Source organism: Nerophis ophidion, linkage group LG19 (assembly GCF_033978795.1).
Source record: "Nerophis ophidion isolate RoL-2023_Sa linkage group LG19, RoL_Noph_v1.0, whole genome shotgun sequence".
In the NCBI taxonomy this organism is placed as follows: domain Eukaryota; kingdom Metazoa; phylum Chordata; class Actinopteri; order Syngnathiformes; family Syngnathidae; genus Nerophis; species Nerophis ophidion.
In genome coordinates, this window is record NC_084629.1 from 28,988,511 (window position 1) to 29,007,929 (window position 19,419).

Below are 19,419 nucleotides of genomic sequence, written 5' to 3' on the forward strand. Positions count from 1 at the left end.
TATTTTGCAAAAGGCCCACTGCTATAGTTGCCGTAATTCAACTAATCATTCAGGTTTGTGCTGAGGCTTACTTTTAAAATCCTATAAATAATAACGTCGGCTTTCTACTTGAATTACCTTTTGTTCAAAAACGGCATAATATAATTTGTTCGGCGCCATAAAAACCACAAAAGAAGATGTGTGTGTGTGTGTGTGTTCACTTAATGAAAGCCATAAATAGTTGTCGCCGTTTTGTCCGCCGACCTCGGCAACAATTGGGTGAAAACAAACAAACACGCCGCTTGTGAACAGTGGAAGAAAAAAAGAAAAAAAAAAGTGGAGCGAGAGGGGAAAAATGTGGCCGAATGCCAAACAGACGGCTTACTGTTGGGACTTGGGTTTGGTTTGCTTTTTTTTTTTTTGGTGTGTGTGCGTCTGGTCCTGTCCTGGCAGAGCCGGGGTCGGTGTGCAGACACAATACATCATAAAGTAGCAGGAAAAGATGGGAAGACGAGCAGACGAGGTGGGGTGTAAAAGGGAGGTACGGCGCCTTTTCATTACCATGGTCACCAATGGCACCACCAAGCATTCGCGACACCCCCCCAATTATCCTCCCAACCCCGCCGTCAGGGGAAGACAAAAGCCTCGGACCGGCTCTGCTGGGACAACGCCGCTCCGCCATCGCTTCGGCCGCCGTTCCGGGCCGACACACTGAAACGCGATAGTAGGACCACGGCGAGGACCCCCCCCCCCCCCCTTGAGTACTGTAAGAGGAATAAAGTGGCTTCACCTTAAACGAGAGATCAGGCAGCTTTTATTATATTTGTCCACAGTTGGACCCGCAGGCTTGCCGGGCAAGGAGTGCAGTGACTTTTGCTAGAGGGACCGACAAAAAGAAGCTAAATGGCGAGTTCACGCGGTTCCGTGTTTGTGAGCCGGCCCCCTGAGCAAGGGAGGAAGGGGGGTGAAGGTGGGGGGAGACCCACTGGGGGCTATTGATAAATGGATCCCCTGCAAATCAGAATTGTGTTTGTTTACCCTTTCCGGCACCATCGAGATGCTTTCATGCTGACCCCGTGGGTACGATATAACCGCACGAGGGTCCGCACGCCCGGGGGCCGCAATTCTCAAATCATAGACTCTGTCCACAAAGTCCATCTTCTTACCTTTTTTAAAAAAATTTTTTTTATAAATCTCGGATTGAAACAACACTGTCCTCTTGGGCGTCAGTCCTAGTTTGGGAAGGGGAGACCGCCCGATAGCCCACACCCGGCTCCGCTGACTTCCTCCTTATTTCTGAGGCATGGCGGCGGAGAGCGTGACGATGTTCTGCGCTTGCTTCAGCGAGGGCATGTCAATCATGCTTCCATGGAACGTGAACGCACCCTGGGACACAATCAAAAAGAAGGACGTCACCACAAGGAGACACACACACACACACTCACGCACTTTCTTGTATTGTGTACCTTCTTGAGACACAATACAAGGTTAAGATACAACACACACACACACACACACACACACACACACACACACACACACACACACACACACACACACACACACAGTCACACTCACTTTCTTGTATTTTGTACCTTCTTGAGACCTCCGAAAAATGCCTACCTCTAGTTCAGTGGTTCTTAACCTGGGTTCGATCGAACCCTAGGGGTTCGGCGAGTCGGCCTCAGGGGTTCGGCAGAGGTCAAGACACACCCGACTCATCGTATGAATAAAAACTTCTCCCTATCGGCGTATTACGGATACGGCAACAGCTGAAGGATTTGCAGGTGTGTAATTTGTTGTGAGTTTATGCACTGCGTTGGTTTTGTTGTTTGAACAAGGTGATGTTCATGCACGGTTCATTTTGTGCACTAGTAAAAAAAAACATTATCACACTTTAGTATGGGGAACATATTCACCATTAATTAGTGGCTTATTAACATGCAAATTAGTAACATATTGGCTCTTAATTAGTCATCATTAAGTACTTATTAATGCCTTATTCGGCATGGCCTCATTGTAACCCTAACCCTCTAACCCTGACCCTAACCGGAACCAAATAACTCTAAATTAAGTCTTTCTTACTTAGAATATGTTCCCCTAGTGTCAAAATAACTAATAATATGATAACATTTGGAATTGTACTCAATAACAGTCACTATTTTACAAAAAAAGCTTAAAAATTTGGCAATTTTATGAAAAGATGCATAATAGTACTCGACAAAAGTCACAATTTTATTAGACAACTTAAAAATGTCGGCAATATTATAATAATCGGAATTTCACTTGGCAAAATTATGACATAAGTCATAAACTGATTTACAAGAACAACAAAAATTGGCAATAATGTGATAAAAGTCAAAATTGTATATGACAAATGTCACGATTTTGCATTCAAAAGCAATAATTTTACATAAAAAAGTAATAATTTTATGAGAGAATATTGCAATATTACAGAAACAGAAAGAATATGAGTAATTGTTCCTTGTTGATGCCTGAAGAAGGGTAAAATACAACACACACACACACACACACACACACACACACACACACACACACACACACACACACACACACACACACACACACGCTTTCTTGTATTTTGTACCTTCTTGAGACCTCCCAAAAATGCCTACCTCTACTATCATAATAAAAGTCGTATTTTTACTCAACGCAAGTCAAAATTTTACAAGAAAAGCTGAACCTTTGTGCAATAAATTTTGCTCAATAACAGTCACAATTTTACAAGAAAAGCTTCAAAATTTGGCAATTTTATGAAAAGAGGTGTAAAAGTCACAATTTTATAAGAAAACTTGAAAATGTTGGCAATATTATAATAATCGGAATTTCACTTGGCAAAATTATGACCAAAGTCATGATTTTACTCTTAACAATGTCACTGATTTACAAGAACAACAACAATTGGCAATATTGTGATAAAAGTCAAAATTGTATATGACAAATGGCACCATTTTGCATTCAAAAGTAATAATTTTACATAAAAAAGTAATAATTTTTTGAGAAAATATTGCAATGTTACAGAAATAGAAAGAATATAAGAAATTGTTCCTTGTTGATGCCTCAAGAAGGGTAAAATACAAGAACACACACACACACACACACACACACACACACACACACACACACACACACACACACACACACACACACACACACACATGCACACACACACTTTCTTGTATTTTGTACCTTCTTGAGACCTCCGAAAAATGCCTCCCTCTAGTATCATAATAAAATTTGTAACTTTAAGCAACGCAAGTCAAAATTTTACAAGAAAAGCTGAACCTTTGTGCAATAAATTTTGCTCAATAACAGTCACAATTTTACAAGAAAAGCTTCAAAATTTGGCAATTTTATGAAAAGAGGCGTAAAGGTCACAATTTTATAAGACAACTTAAAAATGTCAGCAATATCATAATAATCAGAATTTCCCTTGGCAAAATTATGACAAAAGTCAGAATTTAACTCTTAACAATGTCACTGATTTACAAGAACAACAAAAAAAGGGCAATATCGTGATAAAAGTCAAAATTGTATATGACAAATGTCACCATTTTGCATTCAAAAGCAATAATTTTACATAAAAAAGTAATACTTTTAAGAGAAAATATTGCAATATTACAGAAACAGAAAGAATATGAGAAATTGTTCCTCGTTGATGCCTCAAGAAGGGTAAAATACAAACACACACACACACACACACACACACACACACACACACACACACACACCTTTTTGTATTTTGTACTTTCTTGAGACCTCTAAAAAATGCATACCTCTAGTATCATAATACAAGTCGTAATTTTACTCAACGCAAGTCAAAATTTTACGAGAAGAACTGAACCTTTGTGTAATATTATGATAACATTTGGAATTTTACTCAATAACAGTCACAATTTTACAAGAAAAACTTAAAAATTGGGCAATTTTATGAAAAGATGCGTAACTGTACTCGACAAAAGTCACAATTTTATAAGATAACTTAAAAATGTCGGCAAAATTATAATAATCGGAATTTCACTTGGCAAAATTATGACAAAGGTCATAATTGTGCTCTAAAAATTTCACTGATTTACAAGAACAAAAAAATTGTCAGTCTTGTGATAAAAGTCAGATTTTTATACGAACAATGTCACCATTTTGCATTCAAAAGTAATAATTTTACGAGAAAATACTGCAATATTACAGAAACAGATAGAATATTACAAGAAAAAAGTCGACACATTGAGAGAAAGACTGATTTTAATTAATTTTTTTAAATTAGTTTTTGAGCTTCATTATTTACTTCAAGTTATTACAGTATGTCTCTACATACATATTTTTTTTATTTATTTAATACATTTTGGCCAAAGGGGGCGCATTTTAATTTCTAACACAAACTTAATATTACATATGTTGACCAGAGGGGGAGCACTTTTAAAATCGACACACCCTCAATTTGAAAAATCCGTCCTTTTTTAGGACCACCCTCATTTTGATCGATTTCACCACCAGGGTTGCAAATGAGACATTCTCTATTACATGCAATGGTTTTCCGTATTAGGACAATGATTTATGTCCTAACTTGTTCACATCTCGTCATATGGAAGGTACTTTTCCTTGTTGATGTCTCAAGAAGGATAGAAATACAAAAACACACACACGCGTACACACATGCACACACACACACACACACACACACACACACACACACACACACACACACACACACACACACACACACTAATGTAAACACAACTTAATGTTGAAGATGCTAATCTTTTGTAAGTCACTAAACATTTTGAAGCCTCAGAAATGTTGTAGCATCCAGACTTTTAAAAAAAAAACTTTTTAATTAGTTTATTTTAGGATAATTTATATTTATTAGTGTAAAATGTAGGAAAAATATGATATTTGCTGTAGAAAATAGCATTTATAAGGTAATGCAGTAAAATGTAGGTCATAAAAAGTAACAAAAAAGTTAATAGTAAGACAAGACAGTCAAATGATTTACGTGAACATCTTAATGTTGATGTGATCATTTCAGTGTTTATTATTTAAACAGATTTTTATTTTAAATCACTTGCGAACAACAGCAAATTTGCAAGTACATTTTAAATTTGTGCTAATTGATTTCATATAAAAACGATGCAATTAGACATTTATAAAAAAAAATATTAGTTTTTTTTTTTTTAGAGGCGCACGGTAAATATTGGACTAATAATTATCATGCCTGTATGATGGACTATGACATCATAAACATAAATCTAATAACACATGCTGAAACAGTAAAAAAAAAAAAAAGCTGCAAAAACAATAACAAAAAGGGTTAGCGAATCAAGCGCCCTTTTCTCTTACCTCGTGGGAGGTTACACCGGAATATAAGCCGCAGCGACTAAAGTTTAGAAGAAAACGACATGTTTCCATGTATTAGCCACACCGGACTATAGGCCGCTGATATAGACGTTGTGAAATAAGTTATTTATACTGAAAGTTGCTGTAAATGTTTATTCACATACTTTAATAGTTTCTAAGCAGAGCATGTAACACGGCAGTAAAACGGCCAATCAAACAAAACAGAAGTCATCGTTATGGACCTAATGGACTCAATAATTACATGGTGACGTTTTGGTGTATTTACTAAGGAATTTGTGAAACTGAAACAATAGATGCCATTGTACGTTAATAATATCAACACAGACACTCATAAACGTGTTATCATACCAGCTATAGATAACGATGCTAGTGTTATTTCCTTACCGTAGTACGTACAAATATGCAAGAAAACACTCCTACAGACATTAAACATGGGATTATTTAGTAAGTAAAAAAAGTTTTAGTTGCTTGAGTGATGAATGAAGAATTCATACGAGTATAAATGCTGGGGATGACTAGAAGACTGAACGGCATTACGGTTGAAAAAAAAGCGCTGCCGGTAAATGGAAGGACACTGCAGCACCTGCACTGACCGAACCCCTCCAAAAAAGTTTTTTGTTTTTTTGGGGATAAAATTATCTTTATTTTGGCTGCCAGTGAAGAAAAATCCATAACTCAGCCAATCCGTTTTATAAGCCGCAGGGTTCAAAGTGTAGGAAAAAAGTAGCGGCTTAGATCGATAGATCGATAGATAGATAGATAGATAGACAGACAGAAAGACAGACAGACAGACACAGAGAGGGATGGATGGATGGATGGATGGATGGATGGATGGATAGATAGATGGATAGATGGACAGATGGACAGACAGACAGACAGACAGATAGATAGATAGATAGATAGATAGATGGACAGATGGACAGACAGACAGACAGACAGACAGATAGATAGATAGATAGATGGATAGATGGACAGACAGACAGATAGATAGATAGATAGATAGATAGATAGATAGATAGATAGATAGATAGTACTTTATTGATTCCTTCAGCTGCGATGAGTTGGCGACTTGTCCAGGGTGTACCACGCCTTCCACCCGATCGTAGCTAAGACAGGCACCAGCGCCCTCCGCAACGCCGAAGGGAATAAGCGGTAGAAATGGATGGATGAATGATTCCTTCAGGAGAGTTCCATCAGGAAAATTAAAATTCCAGCAGCAGTGTACAGAATTGGGATGTAATTTAAAAAGTAAAAAGTAAATAATAAATAATAGGGGTGTAAGTTAATGTTTTATTTTTGCCGCATGTGAAGAAAATCCATAAATTAGCCACTCCGTCTTATTAGCCGCGGGGTTCAAAGTGTAGGAAAAAAAGTAACGGCTTATAGTCTGGAATTTAAAGGCCTACTGAAACCCACTACTACCCACCACACAGTCTGATAGTTTATATATCAATGATGAAATATTAACATTGCAACACATGCCAATACGGCCTTTTTAGTTTACTAAATTACAATTTTAAATTTCCCGCGGAGTTTCTTGTTGAAAACGTCACGGAATGATGACGCGTATGACGAAGCGTGCGCGTGACGTCTCGAGTTGGAGGAGACATATTAGCGCAGCACCACTAGCGGCTAAAAGTCATCTCTTTTCATCGCGCAATTAAACAGTATTCTGGACATCTGTGTTGCTGAATCTTTTGCAATTTGTTCAATTAATAATGGAGAAGTCACAGTAGAAAGATGGAGTTGGGAAGCTTTAGCCTTTAGCCACACAAACACACAGTGATTCCTTGTTTAAAATTCCCGAAGGTGAAGCTTTACTATGGATCAGACGGTCAAGCGAACATAGATCACGACTACATGTCAACCAGCAGGTTTCAGAGAGAAAATTGTGGTAAAAAGTTGCCTCTTACCGGAGATCAGCGGAACTTCTGTCGTGCTGGTGCTGCTGGACTAATTCCCTCACGGACCAAGACACCCGTGGACACACCCCTCCGACTATCAGGTACTATTTAACTCACTAAAACACTAGCAACACAATAGAAAGATAAGGGATTTCCCAGAATTATCCTAATAAATGTGTCTAAAAACATCTGAATGTTTTTTAACTTTATTTATTTATTTATTTATTTTTTAGTCCTTCGCTATCAATATCCTCAGCCACAAATCTTTCATCCTCGCTCAAATTAATGGGGAAATTGTCGTTTTCTCGGCCCGAATAGCACTGTTTGTTGGATGCTCCAACTATAAACAATGTGAGGACATGAGGAGCCCTCACACGGGTGACGTCATTGTCTGCCACTTCCGGTCCAGGCAGGGCTTTTTTATTAGCGACCAATAGTTGCGAACTTCATCGCAAAATGATCAAGTATGACACATAAAATGGACCTGCTATCCCCGTTTAAATAAGAAAATCTCATTTCAGTAGGCCTTCAAGTTAATTGATTAGATGGATGGATGGACAGATAGCTAGATAGATGGTTAGAACTTTATTGATTCCTTCAGGAGAGTTCCCTCAGGAAAATTCAAATCCCAGCAGCAAATTACAGAATTGGGAATTGTAGAGAGAGGAGTCTTACAGTCTGATGGCGGGTGGGACAAAAGAGTTTTTTGGGATGAAATTATTGGTTTGAAAAAGTCAAAATCACGCATTCCTATATTTTGGGTAATAATGACTAAAAACAACACACCTGGAGTGCATATGAGTGCTTTGAAAGATGTGAAAAATGTGCCATTTTTGCGGTATTATATTTTTCAAGCAGCATCTCAGCCTTTTTTGAGAAACATTATTCCATATCTAGGATGTCCAACTGTCTAAAATTAAAAAAAATAAATGCAGCGTATTTGTGGAATATCGTGTTGTAGTGGAGCGCCATCAATGATCGTAGTTCCCTTTTTCTTTGGGGAGGGGGGGGTAAAATCTCGACCTAAATTTTCATGAGACCACGATGCTCGACTTGGAAACTGAGACATGAGCCGGGACTGCTTTAGGTTGGTAAATATAAAACATAAAAAAAAAAAAAAGTAATGAATCAATAAAAGACAAGCAATAGCTGTTATGTGGATGAAAAGGAGGCACTGCTACCAAGAGGCACCGAGTCTGCGCACACACACACACACACACACACACACACACACACACATGCATACACACACAGACAGAGGGATGAGTATATACGAGTCCCTCCGGCGACGCTCGCTAAGAGCCGCCCTTGTGGGCAGAAAAGAGAGTTGTGTGCAGATTGTGTATTACCTCAGCAGATAACCCACAGAGTTGCACACATAGGATCCAACCATGCACTAAATTAGGAACAATAATATTGTACACTTAATTGGCCTGAGGATTCCCCCCACTACCTCATCCTCACCCTGGTCCTCCTAGGTTGCCTCTGAGAGTCACCCAAGGGTGTACAGTAGGCATTGTACTGAGCTAGAGAGGTGTGCCAGGGGACACACAAAAGAGGACACTAGCCATATTGTCACCTCGTCTTTAGAAATGCTTCATTTTTGCGAGTTAGGTGCTTTTTAATTGCTTCGGAAGAGCATTCAAATTACGGCGGTGTTTAGGAATCTAACTGAGCTTTAAATGAGAGTGCAGCTTCGGTGGTTTTATGGACACATCATCCCACCAAAAAAAAGAAAAGAAAGTCCAAGAACAGCAAATACTGTGTAGTCCATTTCAGGCCATTACCTTTAAACACATGTATTTTAAAAGTTCCCTTACACACATGCAAGTCTGTATTGAGTCATCAAATGTTACCTTTCCGTCCTTCTGGTGCTGCTGGAACGCAGCAATGAGCTCTGTGGCCCACTGGACCCTCTGCGGACTGGGGGAGAACTCCTCCTGCACAGCCTGGACCTGGCCCGGGTGGATGACCTGCTTACCTAAATGCAGAAGAAAAAAATATATATTTTTTTTATAAATGTTCATTATAAAAATTGTAGATGGTAAAAAAACAAAAATTGGACCCAGCCCTGGTGGATGACCTGCTTACCTAAATGCAGAAAAAAACAAAAACACAATCTTTAAAAAAAAAAAAAAATTTCACTATAAAACTTTTAGATGGTTAAAAAAAAAAAAATGGACCAGGCCCGGGTGGATGACCTGCTTACCTAAATGCAGGAAAAAAACAACTCAATATTTAAAAAAAATGTTCATTATAAAAATTGTAGATGGTAAAAAAAAAAAAAATTGGATCCGGCCCGGGTGGATGACCTGCTTACCTAATTGCAGAAAAAAAAAAAATACATGATATTTTTAAAAATGTTCAATATGAAAATTGTAGATGGTTAAAAAAAAATTGGACCTTGCCCGGGTGGAAGACCTGCTTACTTAAATGCAAAAAAAAAAAATACACAAAATATGAAAAAAAAATGTTCATTGTAAAAATTGTAGATGGTAAAAAAATAAATAAATAAATTGGACCTGGCCCGGGTGGATGACCTGTTTACCTAAATGTAGAAAAAAAATACACAATATCTAAAAAAAAAAGTTAATTATAAAAATTGTAGATTGTAAAAAAAAAAATTTGGACCCGGCCCGGGTGGATGACCTGCTTACCTAAATGCAGAAAAAAACAAAAACACAATCTTTAAAAAAAAAAAAAGTTCATTATAAAACTTGTAGATGGTAAAAAAAAAAGAAATTGGACCTGGCCCGAGTGGATGACCTGCTTACCTAAATGCAGAAAAAAAACAACTCAATATTTAAAAAAAATGTTCATTATAAAAACTGCTTACCTAAATGCGAAAAAAAAAAAAAAATACACAAAATATAAAAAAAAAAATGTTAATTCTAAAAATTGTAGATGGTGAAAAAAAGAAAAATAAATTGGACCTGGCCCGGTTGGATGACCTGTTTACCTAAATGTAGAAAAAAATAAACAATATCTAAAAAAAAAAGTTCATTTTAAAAATTGTAGATGGTGAAAAAAAAAAATTGGACCTGCATACCTAAATGCAGAAAATGAAATACACAAAATATAAAAAAATGTTCACTATAAAAATTGTAGATAGGAAAAAAATAAATAAATTGGACCTGGCCCGGGTGGATGACCTGCTTACCTAAATGCAGAAAAAAATACACAATATTTTAAAAAAATGTTCATTATAAAAATTGTAGATGGGGGGGGGGGGGGAAATGTGGGTTACAAATAAAAACATGTAGAACATTTTGTCTCCCAATAGAGGCTACTTTAATTGTGTGTGTTTATATTTGACTAGCGTGAGGAGGGCTTGCAACAAGCCCAGGGAGACTTGTTGTGTGTGTGTGTGCGTGTGTGTGTGTGTGTTTTCTGGGTTAATGGGGACATCGGTCTGTTTACAAAGTCACCTTTAGGAGACCTCTGACGGTATGGGGACAAAAAAACAGGTCCCCTAAAGGGAAACTTTTTTAAATCATAGTCAGATCCATTCTGAAGACGCCTAAGTGATTTTTAGGCTTTGGCCCATAAAACATGTTTACTGGTTAGTTTGACATAATCTGACATTTTCATACAGCATGATAACAAAACATTATTACCTTCAAGTATGATTCACATTCAGAATGTTCCATCTGGTAGTTGGAGTTGCAGACAACTTCATTACTGCTAAATAGCAGTTTTCAGTAATGTCACAGAAGTGGTGAAACTTCCTATAAGAGGACAGCTGTAGTGCTGTATTCTGAGGATCATGTCATATTTCATTTGATCGTTTCTTTAGTCACGTACAAAATGTGTGTGAATTATGCACAATTATTTCAATTTGGTCCCCATGAACCATATTAACTTTTTTTCCCCCAGGGTCCCCAGTAAGACTGATCAGCACATTACTTCATCAATCCAGAGATTTAAAGACTATATGAGCAAACTGGGCCGTGGCCATTTGATCTAATGATTTTTTTTTATGCCTCCACAACCTGTAGAAAGGGTGGTCCCCACAAGTCATGATCAAGAACTTGGTCCCCATTCCAAATGATAACCAGTATGTGTGTGTGTGTGTGTGTGTGTGTGTGTGTGTGTGTGTGTGTGTGTCAAGCACTGCTACACGCTTTGAGACACTTGGAACCTAACAACGGAATGACATTCAGGAGCAAATGTCTATTAAATAACTTTTATTGACAATATAACACCACGTGTTGTGTTTATACGGCGCGCGCGTGTTAGTGTGTGTGTGATGAGGCGTCGCATTAATTCACACATGATTTTCCCCTCTAATGGAACTGCTGCACACACATTCAGAGAGCCATTCATTTGGTGTTCTTTGAAATCATTTGTGTCTTTCGGACGGATACAAAAAAAAAAAAGCGGAGGAAATGATGCTGAATGCAAGCAACTAAGGAAGGAGGGAAAATAGGCCACATTAGTGTGAATTTGACATTTGCACGTTTTTCTGCTGGAATAAGTATTCAAATTAGGCATATCTAATGGGAAGTGGTATGGGAAATGTTGCCTTGTGCAAACACAATGGCTAGTAATGAATAACCGAGCTATATATATATATATATATATATATATATATATATATATATATATATATATATATATATATATATATATATATATATATATATATATATATATATATATATATACAGTATATAGACTAAAAAACTACTTTGTCCCACACGCCATTAGACTGTACAACTCCTCTCAGGGGAGGGGGTGGGGGGTAATAGGATGACAGGGGATGCAAAACATTAACAGTGCAATACTTTTTCATAACATGGTCACTACTGCCTAGATTCTCTTGTTATATTCTTATTTAACTCTTACATTTTTATTCGCATTGTTGCTTTTTATTTCTATCCTTCTTAATGTAATATTTTTCTCTTTCTTTTCCATTTATACCCCATTATTTACTTTTTAAATTGATGTACACTGCTGCTGGAATTTTAATTTTGCTGAAGGAACTCTCCTGAAGGAATCAATAAAGTACTATCTATCTATCTATCGGATTTATCCATCTATTCATCTATCTATCTATCTATCTATCTATCTATCTATCTATCTATCTATCTATCTATCTATCTATCTATCTATCTATCTATCTATCTATCTATCTATCTATCTATCTATCTATCTATCTATCTATCTATCTATCTATCTATCCATCTATCCATCCATCCATCCATCCATCCATCCATCCATCTATCTATCTATCTATCTATCTATCTTACCATCCATCCATCCATCCATCCATCCTTCAGACTATAATGCACAGTTTTTTTCATAGTTTGGCCGGGGGTGCGACTTATACTCAGGAACGACTTATGTGTGAAATTATTGCCACATTACCGTAAAATATCAAATATTATTTAGCTCATTCACGTAAAAGACTAGACGTATAAGATTTCATGGGATTTAGCGATTAGGAGTGACAGATTTTTGGGTAAATGTATAGCATGTTCTATATGTTATAGTTATTTGAATGACTCTTACCATAATATGTTACGTTAACATACCAGGCACCTTCTCAGTTGGTTATTTATGCCTCATATAACGTACACTTATTCAGCCTGTTGTTCACTATTCTTTAATTATTTTAAATTGCCTTTCAAATGTCTATTCTTGTTGTTGGATTTCATCAAATAAATTTCCCCCAAAAATGTGACTTATACTCCAGTGCGACTTATATATGTTTTTCCCTTCTTTATTATGCATTTTCGGCAGGTGCGACTTATACTCCGGAGCGACTTATACTCCGAAAAATTCGGTATATGTGGACCAAAATATTGCACATGGCTCTCCGATCATATTTGTACATCAACAATTCTGCACTAAAACTGACAAATTATTATCTTTGTTAAGATGGAAATGATCATTTGTAGTGGAGCCACTAGCAAAGGAAAACGGTGCTATTTGTGGTTACTTTATGCCAGGGGCCACCAACCTTTTTGAAACCAAGAGCTACTTCTTGGGTACTGATTAATGCGAAGGGCTACCAGTTTGATACACACTTAAATAAATTGCCAGAAATAGCCAATTTGCTCAATTGACCTTTAATAAATAAATATATATATATATATATATATATATATATATATATATATATATAAATGGGTATTTCTGTCTGTCATTCCGTTGCACATTTTTTTTTCCTTTTACGAAAGGTTTTTTGTAGAGAATAAATGATGAAAAAAACACTTAATTGAACGGTTTAAAAGAGGAGAAAACATGAAAAATACATTTTGAAACATAGTTTATCTTCAATTTCAACTCTTTAAAATTCAAAATTCAACCGAAAAAAATGAAGAGAAAAACTAGCTAATTCGAATCTTTTTGAAAAAATTAAAAAAATAATTTATGGAACATCATTAGTAATTTTTCCTGATTAAGATTAATTTTAGAATTTTGATGACATGTTTTAAATAGGTGAAAATCCAATCTGCACTTTGTTAGAATATATAACAAATTGGACCAAGCAATATTTCTAACAAAGACAAATCATTATTTATTCTAGATTTTCCAGAACAAAAATTTTAAAAGAAATTCAAAAGACTTTGATTCTACAGATGTTCTAGATTTGCCAGAATATTTTTTTTGAATTTTAATCAGAATAAGTTTGAAGAAATATTTCACAAATATTTTTAAGGTTGTATTTTTTCTCTAAAATTGTCTTTCTGAAAGTTATAAGAAGCAAAGTAAAAAAATAAATGTATTTATTTAAGCAAGTGAACACCAAGTCTTTAAAATGTTTTCTTGGATTTTCAAATTCTATATGAGTTTTGTCTTTCTTAGAATTAAAAATGTCGAGCAAAGCGAGACCAGCTTGCTAGTAAATAAATACAATTTAAAAAATAGAGGCAGCTCACTGGTAAGTGCTGCTATTTGAGCTATTTTTAGAACAGGCCAGCGGGCGACTCATCTGGTCATTACGGGCTACCTGGTGCCCGCGGGCACCAGGTAGCCCGTAATGGTGACCCCTGTTTTATACGTTTTAAATAATACCTACGTTAGAATTTGATATAAAATGTACCTAAGGTCAGAAATGCCAAAACTCGCCATAATCCTTAAGCAGTATTTACCCCCCCACCCCCCGCCCGCAAAAGAAAACGTCCTCCCAGTTAAATAAGGCAGACATAATCTCGTGTAGATTGGCAGATCAGACTTGTCGTGATAACTTACGCTGGTTATGAAAATGTCTGGCGGCGACGACGGCTGCGGCAAATGCTTAAAAGGTGGGCCGAGCCCAAGGAAGCAAACCGGAGAGGGAGCTCAAAAGGAGGGGAGAAGAGGAGGAGGAGGAGGAGGAGGAGAGGAGCCCACTACCCCCATTCAAGCTGCTCTCACCCCGGTTAACCCCCACAAATACACACTTACGTACTGTACACAAAGACAAAAGACACACACACGCACGCACGCACGCACGCACGCACGCACGCACGCACGCACGCACGCACGCACGCACACGCACGCACGCACGCACGCACGCACGCACGCACGCACGCACGCACGCACGCACACACACACACACACACACACACACACACACACACACACACACACACACACACACACACACCGGTTCCAGGCTGTTGAACGTCTACTGACATCATTAATTAGGCTGCAACCCGTCAACGCCTTTGTGCGCTACCAGACATTTATTTTAAAAACACTCATCTCATGTTTGCATGGATGTGAGGACAAGTGCATTAAAAGCCTGAGTGTGTGTGTGTGTGTGTGTGTGTGCCGAGGGACTGTAACCACACGCACTTGTTGGCCAGCAGAGGAGTCCCTCACTACCACTAAGAAAGGTCACACTGGGGGGAAATAAACGGAATAACATTATTTCACTTTTACAATAATTAATTTCTGCATCTCTTTTGGAATGACATAAATAATAACAATATTTAATATTTTACGGTAATGTGTAAATAATTTCACGCATAAGTCGCTCCGGAGTATATGTCGCACCCCTGGCCTAACTATGAAAAAAACTGCGATTTATAATCCGAAAAATACGGTACTTAATTTTTAATTCATTACAACTTTACATTAGATATTTGTGTCAAAAATACTGATTTCATGCTGACTTTTTTTCTTGCAAAATTGACCTAAAAATACTACAATTATCTGCTAAAAATGTAAAGGGTAATCATTTGACAGTGGTAATAAAAATATATAAATAGTGCATAAACATGGTATGTCTGGGATCCTGCAATGAAACTAAGATTTACCTTTGCTTCTGACTTGATGTAATTGCTTTCTTTTTTGTGTCACTTTGTATTTTTATCCACTAAAGGGGTCATATTATGATTTTTTTCGACATTTAAAACACTTCCTTGTGGTCTACGTAACATGCGATGATGTTACTTTGGTCAAAATGTTGCACATTTAATGTTTTAAGAGACCGTTTTCAAGCTGCAATTTACCGAAAAACTTCGTACAACAAGCTGCTACTTTTTTCTCTTATGGCTTTATTTCTCCAAAAATAATCATTTTTATACATCATTCTGCAACTTCAATTCAAGTCGTTTTTTTTTTTTGTTTTTTGTTTTTTTTTTGGTGATGCAACTCAACTCTTGCCTTAATCTCAATACAAATGTGCACGTCATTTTTCGTTAAAAGCACTTTGTATTTTTATCCACTAAAGGAATCATATTATGATTTTTTTCGACATTTAAAACACTTCCTTGTGGTCTACATAACATGCAATGGTAGTTCTTTGGTCAAAATGTTGCATAGATTATATTTTACAGACCGTTTTCAAGCCGCAATTTACCGAAAATTCCGTACAACAAGCTGATACTTTTTACTCTTATGACTTTCTTCCTGCAAAAATTAAAATTTTTACACATAATTCTACAACTTCAATTCAAGTTTTATTTTGTTTTTTTTTGGTGATCCAACTCAAGTCTCGCCTTGATCTCGATACAAATGTTCACGTAATTTTTCATTGAAAGCACTTTGTATTTTTATCCACTAAAGGGGCCATATTAGGATATTTTTTTCGACATTTAAAACACTTCCTTGTGGCCTACATAAAATGTAATGGTGGTTCTTTGGTCAAAATGTTGCATAAATTATGTTTTACAGACCGTTTTCAAGCCGCAATTTACCGAAAATTCCGTACAACAAGCTGCTACTTTTTCCTCTTAGGGCTTTATTCTTGCAAAAATTTGAATTTTTACACATCATTCTACAACTTCATTTCAAGTTTATTTTTTTTTTTTTTTTTGTAATCCAACTCAACTCTCGCCTTAATCTCGATATACAAATGTGCACGTAATTTTTCATTGAAAGCAGACTTCTCTTGCATTTCTCTAAAACGTCTGCGTAATAAAATGACAACATTTTGCTAATAATGATACAACTATTTTGAAACAGAGCACTTTTTCACTCTGTATACTACTATGACCAATGATATGTCAACTTGACTACAAAAAAACTATGACTTTTAGTCATCAAACTATAGTTTTCTGACAAGACAATACAACTGTTGTCTTATATTACCACAGCTCCCATAATCCTACAAGTAAACCATTATGCCTTTTGTCATACAACTACAATAATACAACAGCATTCTTATAACTTTTGTCACCAAACACACAATTTCAGTCTTGTAAAATTACTTAGTTTTCTATCACTCTTAGGTTATATATTTCCAGTGCTTGTTAGCACCTCTCATGGTCAAGCTCGGGTGGCCAGTGAAAATGTTTTATGCTTGAGTGTGCACAGTTTATTAAAAATAAGGCAGTTCGTACTATTTAAAAGTAAAATTGTGTAAAATTGTAAGCGACAACCTGAGCGTAAAATGCATGCATTTATACAAGAAGGAATTATTGTTAGGTTGCCATTTTAAGACATTGTGGTGACAGCACAGGCAAGGGGTGGGTGGTTGGGTGGGGGGGGGGGGGGGGGGGACTCAGGTGCCCTCAGTTACACACCTCCTCCTCAAAAATGCATCATGCATGCCCGGCGGCCAATCGTGGGCTGCCATGTGTTGCCGTCACCTCATTGGACGGCGGCTATTTGGCCAAGTGCTGTCAGGCGAGTGATGGGCAGGGTTCACAGGCAAGGATGGAGGTGACACGTGGGTCTCTTAAAAAGCAGAGGATGTCGTCAGAACATTTTCAAGAGGCCCAGCACCTGGAACATGAATGCCTGGCCGAAAACGGCCACATTTAAGCAGGCGTATAAATCCAATTCCTTACCGACACCATTTTTCTGTGGTGGCTTAGGCTGCGGCAAGATCAATTACTGCTCAGGTTACAAGCAGGGCTGCCGTTAACTTTTCATTTTATGCATTGCTTTTGTGAGCCAATAATCTTCATGTGTGAATATGCACCAATATGTACGATTGTAGCTGAGATAGGCGCCAGCGCCCCCCGCGACCCCAAAAGGGAATAAGCGGTAGAAAATGGATGGATGGATGTAGTACAGGGGGGGGGTGTTAGATCAGAATATCCCCGGTGGAGGTTGTCCAGTGTTGTGTCTTCTGGCGCATGAGCGCACACACACTTACGCATGAAGTGCAGTTTGTTGCTTGGCGACAGGAAGCACTGGTAAAAGTCTTGCCTGATGGCTCACTTTAATCACACCTGCATTTTTCATGTATTGAAATGTCTAAGCGTTTAAATGGCCACACCTTGTTGTTTGTAATGTCCCCAACAATGATTAGGGAAAAACACAGAAGTGTGCTCTTGAGGCCCCTTCTACACTAAGGCCATGTCTACACTAAGTCAGATAACCCCTTAAACCAGACCTGGGCAAATTAAGGCCCGGGGGCCACAAGTGGCCCGTTAAGCTTTTCAATCTGGCCCGCCGGACATTCCCAAATAATTGTTTTAGATCTTTAAGATGCAAAGTGTAGCTGCCATTATGATGTGCAGTGATCTTTTCTCATGACCGTAAATCTTGGACTATACAAATTATCTCAATGGTTGGAATCTGCATTTATGGATGATTTACATGTTACAATGGTAATCTAATTAGTTACTATGGTAATCTACGTCACAGGAGCATATATAATATATATATATATATATATATATATAAATGTATATATATATATATATATATATATTATATATATATATCATCTCCTGATGATTGAGGGAACCCCTCATGAAACAGATCTGTAGAGATGAAGTAGTCTTGTGATTTTTTCCCACACCTACATATATATATATATATATATATATATATATATATATATATATATATATATATATATATATATATATATATATATATATACATACACCCTCTGCCACGGTGGAAGAGGGGTTAGTGCGTCTGCCTCACAATACGAAGGTCCTGCAGTCCTGGGTTCAAATCCAGGCTCGGGATCTTTCTGTGTGGAGTTTGCATGTTCTCCCCGTGAATGCGTTGGTTCCCTCCGGGTACTCCGGTTTAGTCCCACCTCCAAAGACATGCACCTGGGGATAGGTTGATTGGCAACACTAAATGGTCCCTAGTGTGTGAATGTCAGTGTGAGTGTTGTCTATCTGTGTTGGCCCTGCGATGAGGTGGCGACTTGTCCAGGGTGTACCCCGCCTTCTGCCCGATTGTAGCTGAGATAGGCGCCAGCGCCCCCCGCGACCCCGAAAGGGAATAAGCGGTAGAAAAAATGGATGGATGAATGGATATATATATATATGTATGTATGTGTGGGAAAAATCACAAGACTACTTGATCTTTACAGAACTGTTTCATGAGGGGTTCCCTCAATCATTAGGAGATTTCTCCTGAATCAATCATCAGGAGAAATCTCCTGATGATTGAGGGAACTCCTCATGAAACAGTTCTGTAGAGATGAAGTAGTTTTGTGATTTTTCCCACACATACATATTGCGCACTACCACGGTATCGAGCACTATTTTCTGGATAATCCAATCAAGATATATATATATATATATATATATATATATATATGTACACACATAGACACATATATATGCATATGTATGTATGTATATATATGTATATATATACTGTATACATATATATATATATATATACACATATATGTGTGTGTGTGTGTATATATATGTATATATATATATATATATATATATATTTGTTTTCCTAAATTTTATTTCTGTTTATTATTATTATCATCAATGTATTATTATTTATTTTT

General features: G+C 37.1%; 1 protein-coding gene across 1 annotated transcript in view; it reads right to left on the reverse strand.

Annotated features, from left to right (window-relative positions):
• Positions 1–770: 770 nt before the first annotated feature.
• clybl (citrate lyase beta like) overlaps positions 771–19,419 on the reverse strand; it is a 188,743-nt gene continuing 170,094 nt past the window's right edge. The window contains exons 7-8 of the mRNA XM_061879755.1: positions 9,116–9,240; positions 771–1,365 (exon numbers count right to left, since the gene is read on the reverse strand). Of these exons, the coding sequence (XP_061735739.1) occupies positions 1,270–1,365; positions 9,116–9,240 (221 nt within the window). The 3' untranslated portion in view covers positions 771–1,269. The remainder of the gene's footprint in view (positions 1,366–9,115; positions 9,241–19,419) is intronic.